This window comes from Hermetia illucens, chromosome 2, assembly GCF_905115235.1.
Source record: "Hermetia illucens chromosome 2, iHerIll2.2.curated.20191125, whole genome shotgun sequence".
In the NCBI taxonomy this organism is placed as follows: Eukaryota; Metazoa; Arthropoda; class Insecta; order Diptera; family Stratiomyidae; genus Hermetia; species Hermetia illucens.
Window position 1 is genome coordinate 178,642,831 of NC_051850.1, and position 13,766 is coordinate 178,656,596.

A 13,766-nucleotide genomic window follows, 5' to 3' on the forward strand; every position below is an offset into this window, starting at 1 on the left:
GTCAAGAACCCTTGCCCCCCGGGGACCGTCCTGTCGTGTCGACTGAGGTGGACGCCCTAGTATTTTTCCGAGGCTTGTGACTCAATCCGATCATCTTGTTTCTAACGACATTGTATGCATTTTCTTGGTCGGCCTGACGAGTAGGTCGTCCTAGAAACATGTGAGACAGAATAATAAATGAGGAGTGAAGGTTTCTCAAGAAGCTTGGGAAGGAGCCAAAACATATTTCGACGAACTAGTTGGTGCGGAGGTCACCGGCAACCATACTTGTATACCTAACGGCTCCAATTGGAAACTTAAAAGCCGGAATAAAACACATCTACATATTTGAATTTAATATTTTGTTATTATGAATGTCCGTCTTCATTTCATTTCATCATTTCTCATTTATTTACAAAAATAATATTCTTTTTAAAAAACTTCCTCTCATGCTCACTCTACATGGCTACTTAAATATTTAAACAATTAAGAATATTTCAAACAAGTCTTAGATCACAAAATGTCTCCTATGTAGAAACACATAATTTTGTAATAGTTTTAATATTAATAAGTTTTGAAAAGAAGTTTAGTAGATTAATTATTGCTATTGAAGTTGAAGTTGTTTCTACACGATGGGAAAGTTTCCACTTTCTTTACTTTCAATTTTACAGTTTGTGTATAATTTACTTTTTATAACTTTCGTTTTATCTGTATCTTTTACTTGAGATTATGCTACTTTTTCATATAAGTCTTAAATAGGTTTATCTTTACAGCTTAATATGAAACAGAACAACTTCTAATGTTATCTTCATGAAATTCTTTTTTAATATTTTTTTATCTTTCTATAATTTTCATTATTTCATAAATATCACGTGTACTTGAATTAAGCTCGATTATTTTGTTCATGCATTCTTCATCGTACTATTTTTTTTTTGTTTTTAAAAAAAGAAAATCTCAAAAAGATAATATCATGTCTACATGCTCAGTTGTTTTAATGGAATTCAGAGTAATGTTACTTTGTTTTTAAAACACAATTGTTATTGGCTCAATAAATTATTAAACATAATCCGAGGGCACTGTGGTGGTACTTTCATTGATGGCTGCTAGTCGGGGAGGTCTTCGTGTGACTGTCAGGCCTCCGCTGCTTCCACTGGAGTCGCCTGAAACGTCCCAATTTTGAAGTGGACCCGATAACATTGTTAGTCCTACAACTTCGTATGCTCGATCGGCCCCGGTTGGCATCGCAGTTACAGAGAGATCAGAATAGTAAGCACTACTTGGAGCTGATGAAACCATTGGCATGTCCTGTTCGTGACCCTGAAATAGAGTAAAATCTGTCATTCTGAATCTGGAGAAGGAACAGCGAAATCTGATTTTGAGTCCTTCAAAATCCTTCGGTTCTGAGTATAGTCAAATGATTCTTACCTCTCCACATTGGCTGTAGGCAGTGTTCTGATATGATGGATTCGCTGATCGTACTGATTCACGATCAAGTTCGGCATAGAGGGCTTCTCCGACACCAACAGGACTATATGCGTCGTCCATGTGTGTATAGTGATTTTCGGCAGGTGATGATGACGGTGGACCAATTTGATCAGGTCCTGCTGATGATCTTCGTGTACTTAACCAGTTCCATACTCCGGAATTACTTGTAGGCCTTCGTATACTGTCAGCGGGATGTTTTGTTGATAGATTTGATCTACCTGTTTGACCATTTGTACGATGATTTCGACACCACCACGGTAAAGGCCGTCCTCCTGAAAAAATTAATGAATTTTAAGATTTAATATTTGAATAATAATTGACTGAATATTAAATATTTTTTGCTGATTTTACTTCATAAAATAGTTAAAAAATTCTGAAGAGTGGACAATGTCAACTACTATTAATATGCTTCCCCATAAGGCCGGTCCCTTTAGTATAAGCAAAAGCTAGACCAGTGTGACAAAAGTAATTGGGTATGGTATAGAAAACCTTGCATAAAATAATAGATAACTGGCAAACTTTTAGGAAAAGGGGGATATAGACAATTTTTAGACACTATCCAAAGTTAGACCCAGAACAATAATAAGTCCTCGACTATTGCAGGAAGTAGAAAGCAGAAAAGAAAGGACAGCGAAAACGGCCGGAACACTACTAAACCTTTCGCAGGGTTTGTCAAACCCGTTGAGAGAGTGTAGGGCTGGGGGCCGAAATAGAGACTTTAACCAAATTAAACTGATTTTGCAAGAGAAAGGACTGCATAATTTTTGCCTACGACCCTAGATGAACTAAGGTCCTTTCATGACCAAAGGTCAAGATTTACTCTCATAATTTCTTCCTTACCGTTGACTGAAATTGGTAGTTCTCATCACTACGCTAACAACTTTTGAAACTTTGGGGAAGCCTTTTTTAAGTTGTAAATGAAAGCGGATTTTAGGATCTAAACTTTTTATTGTACAAAATCGGGATCCCGCGCATGGTTTTCGAAAATGATTTGAATGGTTTGGACAATGCCCATTTTCTTAAGGTGGACCGAGATTCCAAAGCAATATCAGCTGCGCTGTTTTTTATGAGCGTAGTTGGCACTGGTGTTAGATGGATTATTGAACTTTAAGTAAGGACATAAGAAGGTAGGTGTTGTGGTGCCCAGCGGCGCTCCCTACCAGGATAAATTGCATATGCTTTGCGTCTTGTTAAAACCACTTAAAGTAAATCGGAGATTCCACTTGCATTAGAAACGGGATAGGAGGTTAAGCACAGCAAATTGTTATGCAATACAGTATATCTTCCTAAAATCACATAGTTTTTAAATGTAGGAAGTGGACGTGTAGTGTCGCTTTCCTGGTAAGCAATTGCCCATGATCAGTTTCAAGTCCTTACTACCCACCAAAAACATCAAAATTCTCCCATGTAGGTGACCTTAACGCTGAAATTGGAAACTAGAAACATATAGTCTACATGATGTTTGCAACCAGCATAAGGTAGCATTGATTGTGCATTACTATACAAAATATTGTTCGGGGTTGGAGTCCTGTCGAAATTGATCATATTTGTTACACAAACAGCCAATTATCAACATAGACAACGTGAAGCTTCTGGACATATTCTACGCTTAAACAAGGTGACGGGATGGCCCTTAAAGTTGTTCCAGCTGAGGCTTAAGTGCATAGTGCCGAAAACGACCTGGAAATCGTTCCAGTTAATAAAAACGACTCAAATAGTGACCCATGCAGACATAACGATTCTGGTGCAATGCAACTTCTATATTAAAGAAATTTTGAAGGAGCTGGATAAGGAAGCAAGAATAGTAGTCATGAAATAAATTAGGAAGACGAAAACGATGATACTCTATAGAAGGCGGACAAGTGAATAGCTTCCTTTACCTGGAGCCACTGATAATGAACGGCAGCAATAATATGATGGAAGTCCATAGGCGGATCATGGTTACGAAAAAAATAAGTTTTCCGTGTTTTTCGTACTCAGGAGTCTATGCACCAGGCTTCTCAATCTGAGTTGATTTCGTCTGCAATGCCATCTTGCATCAGGCTTGCTTCTACTGGCTCTACACCCCTGATCCAGCGGCCCCTATGCTACGAGTTACGGTCCACCGAGCCTCCGATCCTGTCTCGCTCCATCGCGCCTACAACGGGACAATATCCGCAGCCTCCACAGCAAGTCATGAATCGGAACACAGCCGTCCCACTTTTTGACATTGTTCCTGCCACCAATGAATCTCCACTTCCTGCCGCTGCCATATATCCTGGCACTTCATACTTCCATACCAGTGGCCCCAAGCTAAAGGTGACATCCCCACCTAAACAGTTCTTTATCTCCAGGCTAGCGTTCGCAACTTTTACGGACGATCTTCTGGATTATATAAAGAGCAAAGTTGGTTTACTTCCTCCTCTGTCCTGCCTTAAACTGACAAAAGCCAACAACACCGACCGATTGATTGCCTCCTTCAAGGTGAATTATCCACACGAAGTTGTCATCCTCGGCAACCCTTCTTTGTGGCCTAAAGGTGTATTCATCAATCCATACGAGCGCCCCCTAATTCGCGGGTAAATTTCAGGGCAACCCGCCTGCTTCTTCGAGCTATATAACTGGATCCATGTTTACTGCCCGTCTATTTTATCAGAACGTTATTGGTTTAAGAACCAAGCTGGGGACCTTCAATTTATCCGCGCTGGGTCAGCAACACCATGCCATCTGTATCTCCGAAGCCTGGTTGGACGATTCCACATTAAACTCCGAGCTCCCCGAAAGGTGCTCCACTTTCCGCTGTGACAAGGACCGGGATGCATCTCGTAAGTTCACCGGCGGCGGGATCCTAATTGCAATAAAAGATACACTCTCCGTCGAATTCGTCTTCTAATCCTCCGGCTTTCCTTTTGATTGTGTTGCTCTTCGAGTCTCCCCGCCCAATTTCCTCCCGTTCATTGTATCTTGTGTATAGGTCCCCTGTGCTTGCCCTTCTCACCTGTATGAACAATTGTTTGACAGTTTGTCTGAACACTTTACTGTCAAATTCCCTTCCTTCCCTTTCTTCCTTTGCGGAGATTTTAACCTCCCCATGCTCCACTGGCCTAATCATCCCAGCCTTCCAATTCCTTCCAGCAACCTCTCCCATTCTTCCCTTCCACTTTCTTCCTTTACGAACACTTGCTCTGCCCTGAATTTCACTACCATCAAAACTTCCTTTATTTCCTTGCACATCCCCGTATGTCAAAAGTGGCACTCACCACCCCGCGGTTGAATTTGAAGCGGAGCTCCCTCGTTCAAAGCCTAAAACCAATTTTGACGGTCTGATTTCAGCTTTAGCGTCTTTCAATTGGGTACATATATTAAGCAACCCATCGTGTGATCAAGCTCTAAACGCTTTTTACAATATCCTGTCCGATCTCTTCTCTTGTTATGTCCTTTCTTCCCTCCTGTCTACGTTCGTACCCAACTTGGTTCACAACGGAAATTCTCATTAACATTCGCTTGAAACATACACTGTAGAAGAAGTTTCGGACTTCTAAGAATGACGCCAACCTTACGCACTTTAAGGCTATACGCTCTACTGTGAAGTCAATGGTCTGAAAAGCGTGTAAAAGGTACTGGTTGAGTGTCGAAGTCGCCCTTGCCCGCGGTAACTTAAAACACTTTTGGTCTCATGCTCGCAATTCTCATAATCCCACTCAATCTATCCCTTCTTCTATCTGTTTCGCTGATTCCCACAACAATCTTGCGACCTTCTCTGCACCTACTTCTCTTCAGTGTTTTCCTCTTCGAGCCCTCCACACTATACATCTCTCATAACTGCAGGCTCCTCCAAATCTCTGGCCATTCCTCTCCTTACGCCTTTCTTGATTGAGTTTCTCATTGGTAATCTTGACCCAAATGTCGGACCTGGTCCCGATGCGCTTCCTAACCTCTACCTCCTTAACTGTAGAAAACACATTTCCCTCCCCCTTGAGTATAATCTACAACAAAAGTCCAGATGAATGCTACTTTCCCCGTTTCTGGAAAGAGGCCCATATCATTCCTATTCTCAAGAGCAGAGACCCTTCTCTTGCTGTGAACTACCGCCCTCTTCTCCTCTTCTCTCCTCTTGCTACAAAATCCTGGAAACATACGTCGACGACTGGTTGACCGCGAACTTCGGTCACGTCATTGTCAAAGAGCAGCATGGTTTCGTGAAACATAGATCTACGGCTTCAAACCTTCTGGCCTTTGCCAACTTTGTTGCTAAATGCTTGAATTCACGACACGCCTTTGATACCGTTGACCACAAGATTCTCGTTTCTAAACTCTTATTACTAGACTTCCCTCCCTTAGTCGTCTCCTGGCTTTCCTCCTATCTCTCATACCGTTCCTGTAAAGTTTCTTTTCATGGTTACTGATCTCTATTCTTAGCCCGCTACTCTTCCAATTTTTTATCAATGACCTCGCTTGCATCCTCACCGGCCCGTATTTGCTTTACGCAGACGACCTTAAATTGTTTGCCTCTGTTTCATCTCCGTTGGACTATGCTCTCTTACAGTCCAACCTTGATAATTTAGTCCGCTGGCGTTCGGTCAACAAGCTAACACTGAATGTCAACAAATGCCACTGGATGTGCTATTCGCTTAAACCATCCCCAACATGCTTTTCCTATTCTCTCGGTGGATCACCCCTTTCACTTCTGCCCTGCTTCAAAGACCTGGGTGTAATATTCGACGATAAACTTCGTTTCAATTCCCACTTCATTGATATCATCAATAGAGCTTCCAAAATGTCTGGTTTTATCCTACGCTCCTCTTCCGACTTTAGCTCAATCAGGCCCTCCTTAACACTCTTCAATTCCCTTTGCAGAAACATCTTTGAATATTGCTGTGTAGTCAGGTCCCCCTTCCGCATTCGTGACTGCCGCGCTCTTGAAGTTGTACAATGCAAATTCACGCGGACCCTATTTTACAAAAAGAACCTTCCACGGGTTGATTATCCGTCACGACTCCGCACCCTCAATGTCCCCTCCCTACAGCAACGCCGTATCTTCATTGATATGTGTACTCTTCTTAAACTCTGCAATTGCCTGATGGACTGCTCCGCCAACTCGGGTATTACTTTCCGTATCGCCTTGTCTCATAACACACGTAGTGTGGACATTTTTGATGTACCCTTCGCGGAGCTCGAGATTTACTTCCAATCTCCGATCCCGAGGCTATGCCGGTCCTACAACGCCCTATAGCTTGAGTCATTTGACTCTGTTTCCTTCTCTAGTTTTAAGCGTAAAATAAGCCATTCACTTGCTCCTCCCTCTGAGGACAATATGTAATAAGGAGTTTGTTTTCTGTGTATTGTCCTCATTAAATAAATAAATAAATATATGGTCAGGGTAACACGGCCATGGGAGAATTCGATACCCCGACGAAATTGATAAGACTGACTAGTCTGACCCTGACCAATGTGCGAGGCCAGATAAAAGCAGCAGGAGCACTCTCGAGACCATTCAACATTAACAACGGCCTAAGACAGGGGGTTGCCCTATCATTCGTCTTCTTTAACTTTAAGGTAAGTGCATGGGGTACGATCCTCTTTAAGTCCACCCAACTACTGAGCAATACTGACGATGTCGACATCATGGGAAGAACAACCCAAGACGTACAAACTACCTTCAACCAGATCGAGCAGGCGACGTGACATCTTGGTGTGCACATTAATGAATTATTATGAATAATTATGGTGGAAGCATCAGCACCAAAAACCAACCAACCAACAACATCAAATCGTACTGGTCAAACGAGAAGAATAAAGATAGGAGACTACAACTTTGAGACCGTTGATAATTTCTCTAGGGTCGAAAATCACAACCGATAACAGCTATGACGATGAAATGCGCGCACGGTTGTTGGCTGCCAACAGAGCCTATTTTAGCCTAAAAAACTGGTACGCTCGAAACGTCTCACTAAAGGGTCAAAGCTCTTACTGGGTTCTTGGCAAGAAAAATTACCAACTCTGGCCGTGAGAAGAATCCTCCGAAGAATTTTTGGCCCCCTACATGAGGATGGACGATTCTGTAGCCTACATAATGGCGAAATCTATGAGCGATACCATGACTGTTAGGCTGTGGATGAAATCCGGGTCAATATGTTGCGGCGGGCGGGTCACTTAATCCGTATGGATGAGGATGATGCTGCCCGAAAAGTTTATAAGGGCAATCTATGGTAGAAAAAGAAAATTTGCGCATCCAGGCATCAGGACGTCAAATCGGTTAGTCACCGAGAAATACTTCTGGCCTTCCATAAGGACATCTACTCCTGGGCCAGAGAGTGCATCACATGCCAAAAGTGTAAGGTCACCAAGCAGTTCCACACCATACACCTCGACATCGTAGGACCTTTGCGAGACTCGCACGGTTACAGGTATTGTCTTACAATCATCGACAGGTTTTCGCGGTGCCCTGAGGCAATACCTCTGATCGACATTGCGGTGCAATCTTGTGCCGAAGCCCCGGGATTGCTGCGCCTGCTGAAAGACAACCTTCGCCACATGAAAGCCATACCTCCCACCCGATACTCGTCCGCACCTGCCTGCGCGCCCAAGGAGCTGGACACGTGCACGCATGTCCTGGTCAAAACGGGATGCTGTCCGGAAGCGGCTGCATATGAAGGCCCGTACCGTGTTCTTGAGTGGGGAGAGCATTTCTTCCAGCTCGAGATCGGGGGACAGTAAAAGGCTGACTCCTTATCCAGGCTGAAGCCCGTTTGCGCCTCAAATCAACGTTGTCTTCGCTTCGCCGAATGATGGGGAACGCAATTCCGAAGTCAGTCGCTGAAACCCCTAGGTTTCATTTGGGGGCGGAGTGATGTGGCATGCGGGGTTAGAGCGCACGCCAGCACGCCAGAGAGTTTTTAGGCATATCGAATTGGTGGACCTCGGCGGAAAATTGGGATATTTGGAGCTCCTTATTAAGGCAGGCCTAGACCGGATTCCGGTTGTTGCGCTGTTGATGATGATGAATATCCCTTAAATAGAGCACATCGCATCAACCACTCCTACGTACCATCATTGCCGGTTCACCTAAATGTGCTTCAGCTCTCTTGAGGTCTTTTCAAAGATAGAGCCGTTTTTGTTGATGGCAACATATAAAATGAGGACAAACTACCTCTGGATGGCTATAATCCAGGTTAGCTAATCTACAAGGTAATCGCTGACTGCCAACCCACTTTTTCTGTAGCTTCTTTCCAAATACTCTAATGAAAATTTATTTTCCAATGAAGTGACCACTCATCGCCCCAAGCCATTCATAGTTCCTAATAACATTGGACTCGCTACAACTAATTACCCTCCTCACACGTTATAAACTCAATCTACAAGTGTAATACTTCATAAAATCTTGGTGGCAATATCAAAATAACTTGGACACCTTGTCACGACAATTAGTGGATATTCTCGTAACGGCTGACATTTTACATCTTTTGAAATTAATCTGCACTCAACGTCTAATGCACTGTATGCACTTCATGACCGTTATTCCAATATGATTTACATTAGGTTCGCGAGGCTATACAGCGAAATCCATTAGATAGATACCATGGGATTTGTGGTGCCAACTGGATAGACTGTCGAGCGGACAGGCAAGCCACTAGGTCAATCTATTAGTTTAACTAAATGTTTATCTTTATCGCATTGGGTGAACTTGTGCTCAACTATGGATAATCACATTCACTTCCACTTCTGATTCGGGAAATCAGCGTTGAAGATTGTTGGAGACATCACTTGGTAATAGTATTTGAACAATATTGAAAGGTTTGTCAGTTTTGGGATGCATGTCCTGTGTAGTGTTTGGCGAAAGATATCTGACCCCTATCAACATTGGATTAGAATCTATTTCATTTCCAGGACCTTGAAGTTGACCCTCTTTTTCCTGGATTAGCTACAACTATAATACATTGTAGTTATCTACTAATATTTCATGTCTTAATATTCCGGTATTACAAACTTGTGACTTCTAATTAAAATCCACTATCACATTAGATAGATGTGGACAATCATCGCTATCCATTACTCTAGGTGCATTAGCCACAGTCAAGATACAGGCATGGACCAGCTGCATTCAGCAGCACTGCTGGAATCCATTAAATCAATAAATTAGACAGAATGACCTGGTCGACTATCAACTTGGCTTATCTAATAACTAATAGCAGAATTTTGTTAAGATACTTTCGTCAAGGTGCGCACAACTCACTGTCGCTACCAATAAATGGGGTAAACTGCTCGAACGTGCTTAAATGGTTTGACGGCGTATTTCCAGATAATGAATGTGCTCTAGGCGGAGTCCTTCCTAGACCCACTAACATTTTTCACTGTGTAGCACTTAACGGTTACACGGATTTAGGTGATTGGTTCCCGATAATCGTATGTCAATTTGATTATAATTAGAAATATTACCATAGACTGTAGCTCAGTGGTTGGTAGTCTTGTTGGGTTGGAGTTTGGTTACATAAATGGTGATGTCCTTTTTTGCTTGATGGGGTTATGGAATGGAACTGGTTGGTATTCGACTGGTGACATTTTTCAATTAAATCAGAAGTTTCATCGGAAATTGATAGGAAATTGTGGGTGCCCTATTTGACGCTGGGTAATCTGTCCTTCGGAGTATCAGCAAGGGCAGAATTGTTGAAGGATATCTCATTTTCTGATGGAGTCAAAAGCGTTATCTACTGCCTGGGGGTAAGGCATTCATAGAAAAGTAACTGGAAACTATTCACCAGTCAGGGTGTGGTACACGCAGTGAGAACCAGCTCTTTAGATACAACCCTTCATTTCAGATGTATCTGTACCTGGAAGCCTTACTCGTGGTGTACCACTGGTTTCAACTATTTTACAGGATAAAAACCGCTTGAATGGCAACTAAAATAACACTTGCGCAAAATATGATATAATAAAATTCGATATTGTCATGGTTTCATGCCCTTTCAATTTATTTCCCATTGATATGTGAGATACGTTGTTATTTTCACACCATTGTTTAGGGAACCTATTCAAATAGTTTATCATTTTTAACATGAGATTATTGAGATATGCGGCAGATACGTTCGCTAGTACGTATTGCAGTTGATATTAGGATGTGGATACATAGGCTGGAATGTGAAGAGATTTACTATAAAAGCTTTTAATTGGCGTAAGAGATAATTATAGTAGAATGATATCGCTGATGTGATTTCCATGTTTATTTGACTGGCTATTAGCGCAATGAATAAATTTTATTATTTTATCTATTTAATTTATCTATTGTGATTTTGCGGTCAAAGTGTCGCATTGGGATAATTTATGGATTCGGTGGTATTTATTATGTGCATACAAAAGGTCAAAAGGTCTGTTGTAAAAATCCGGGCCTTCTAGGGAGTACGCGGCGAGCAGTTCTCGAACGTAGGTGCTGTAGTTTCGTTGAGCGGGGTTTAACTGTCTAGAGAAAAAGCTCAACGGCTGCCAGACTTGATTCACCTTTTGGTGAAGAGCAGCACCTACTGCGATGACAGCAGTATCAACAAAAACGGGGCCTGGGTCGGGCTGTATTCTGTCAGGGGAAAAGAAGTGGCCGAGGAATTTCACCTGTGTTTGAAGAAACTTGCATTTATCAACGTTTAGGACTAAACCGGCCTTAAGGAGACGTTGAAAGATGCACTCGGGATGGGTTAAGTACTCAGACTCTGAGGAAGAATAATAATAATAATCGTTGGCGCAACAATCCATATTGGATCAAGGCCTTGAAGTGTGTTAGAGCACTTCATTCAAGACCGTAACGGTACACCACAGTATACTGTGGGAGGCAATGTGGTCAGCATTGCGCTCGCCCGAGATTATTACCCTGATTTGACTCAGGTACTCATTCACAGCTGAGTCGACTGGTGTCCGACATCCAATCACGATAACAAATTCCTCTGCCCCCAGCGAGATTTGAACCGCGACCTTCCGCTACGACAGCCCAGCGCTCTAACCACTTGAGCCATCCGGACACTCTGAGGAAGAAGCGACCAAAAAATCATCCAAATACACGAAACAGAGGTCGAGGTTTCGCAGGACCGAGTGAATGAACCTTTGAAAGGTTTGCACCGCATTGCACAACTCGAAAGTCATTCGTGTGAACTCGACGATTCCAAAGGGTGTACATATTGCCGTCTTTGGAATGTCTTCTGGAGCTACAGGGATTTGATGATTTGCCTTGGTTAAATCCAAGGTCGAAAAGATGCGGCAGTTTGCGAGATAATGCGCAAAGTCGTGGATGAGCGGAATAGGATATCGATCTGGAACAGTCTATTGGTTTAACATTCTGCAATCCCCACAGAATTAGCGACCATATGGAGTGGGGAAGACCAACAGCTGTTCGAAGGTCTGCAGATACCCTGTTGCATAAGTTGTTCAAACTCTTTCCGTGCAATAGCCAGATTCTGGGGTGAGGGGGGACCCACCTTTGAGAAGATAGGGGAACCAGTGGTGTTAATGTGGTGCTGCACATTGTGCTTTATTACTTTAGAAAGACTACATTCGGTAGTAATCTGGCTGATTTTTTGGAGGAGTGCCCGAATACGAGAGTCAGTAATGCCCTCCAAAAGTACGGAAAGATTGTTGCTGGGAGAGATGAGATTCAGGCTGACGAATTCAGGTTGGTTGTCGAGTCTATAAGAGACCTGTTCTGCAAGTCCACAGCAACCCGTAGTGACACAAGAAGTCTGCGTCTAAAATGGGGAAGCTGACATCCGCCAGAATGAATCGCCACGGGAACGTCCTACGCAAGCCAAGACTCACGTCCACTTGCCTGTACCCGTAGGTGTTAATACGCGAGGAATTTGCCGCCGCAAGTTTTAAAGATTGAGGGAATAGTCGATGGTGCCCAGGTACGGGAAGAACCGAAACCTCCGCACCAGTATCTACAAGATAACTGCGCCTGCTGATAGGGTCATAAATTGTTAGGCGAGGTGGTGCTGCGTTCTATGTAGCCGTTGCCAGAACCCCCGCGGACCTAGTTTTTTAAGGCAGGCGTGAATTTACACGGGAGCGTACATCTGGTAGCTTTTTCGCCGAATCTGCGATGGTACCAACAAATGCTTCGGTTCGTAGGTTGTCTTGACGACCTGCTACCCGATCATCCTTTTCGAGCAGTAGACCGTGAGCAAGCCCGCGACCTGCTGCCCGAACACTGAGCGTCCAGCGTCGCCCGCATTTCAGCCATACTGGCTACTAACGCAGCTATTTCGCGCTTCAGCTCGCCAACTTCGTCCGACGGCTGCTGAACGGCCGCTATGGTCAGGCGTGCGTGCACCTTGTCGGCCGCAGCTGACAGTGCCTCCAAAGAACCGGAGGCGCACGCGAGGACCGCCTGGGTGCCCTCTGGGAGTCGACGCAGCCAGAGCGATTTCATCAAGTCATCGTCGATCTTGCTCCCACCCAATTGCCTCATTTCGAAAAGCAATTGGCTGGGAGTTCGATCCAATGTTAAACCGGCCAGCAAGTGATCCAGTTTATCTGACTCACTTACCGGCAGGCGCCTGATCAACTCAGTCTTCAAAAACGTGTAAGAGGCCGACCTGCTGGTGGATTATATGCCGGTGCAGTAATTGCTGTTGCTGTAGGGTCATGAATTCGAGGAAGGGGCAACGCAAATGTCCGCCGATGGCACTTTGACAGCTCAGGCCGTGGGCGCAGTTTTCCCTCGCTCCAACCTGGCGAGTTCGTCGGGGTCACCACTTTTATCACTTCAACCGAACTCCGGCAACAACGCTGTCTCCGCTGCACAATAAATTTTCCTCTTTTGCTTCGTTTCGACTAAACGCTGTAAAAAGCTATGTTAAGCGGCTGCTCACACTCCTTGCAATCAACTTTGGACGGTAAAATTCAGAAAAGACCGAAAAGGGTAGTCGAAGGGTAGTATAGGTCCCAGGGCGAAACGTGGATTGGTACCCACGGTGGAGCATAAAACCTGGAAAATACCTGCTGAACCAACACCAACAGCTCTACTACCAAACCCTATCTCCACCTCCACGTGGTGACCGCTGGGAGCTCTTTCGTAACGATAAGCTGCAGACGGAGAAGGATGAAGGCGAGTCTCCCGCGCCTCAAAACGGGACAAACTGTACCAACTGGTCCTCCAGGTTGAGTAGGGCTGACAACCCTACACGGAAAACCGATGTTAAGAAGCCACGAAAGGAGCCTCGGACAGGGTGGACTTTACAACAACGAACCCGGCAACGACAACGGATTAACGATTTGCGCATTTTCTCATGGAACGTGCGCTCCCTGTACAGAGATAAAGCTGATGAGCAACTAGCCGATACCCT

At 43.9% G+C, this 13,766-nt stretch overlaps 1 protein-coding gene across 3 annotated transcripts in view; it reads right to left on the bottom strand.

Moving 5' to 3' along the window:
• Positions 1-324: 324 nt before the first annotated feature.
• Positions 325-13,766, bottom strand: part of LOC119649847 — a 467,192-nt gene continuing 453,750 nt past the window's right edge. For all 3 annotated transcript variants that reach the window (XM_038052203.1, XM_038052201.1, XM_038052204.1), the window contains 2 exons: positions 1,405-1,736; positions 325-1,296 (listed from right to left, as the gene is read on the bottom strand). In XM_038052203.1, the coding sequence (XP_037908131.1) occupies positions 1,036-1,296; positions 1,405-1,736 (593 nt within the window). In that variant the 3' untranslated portion in view covers positions 325-1,035. The remainder of the gene's footprint in view (positions 1,297-1,404; positions 1,737-13,766) is intronic.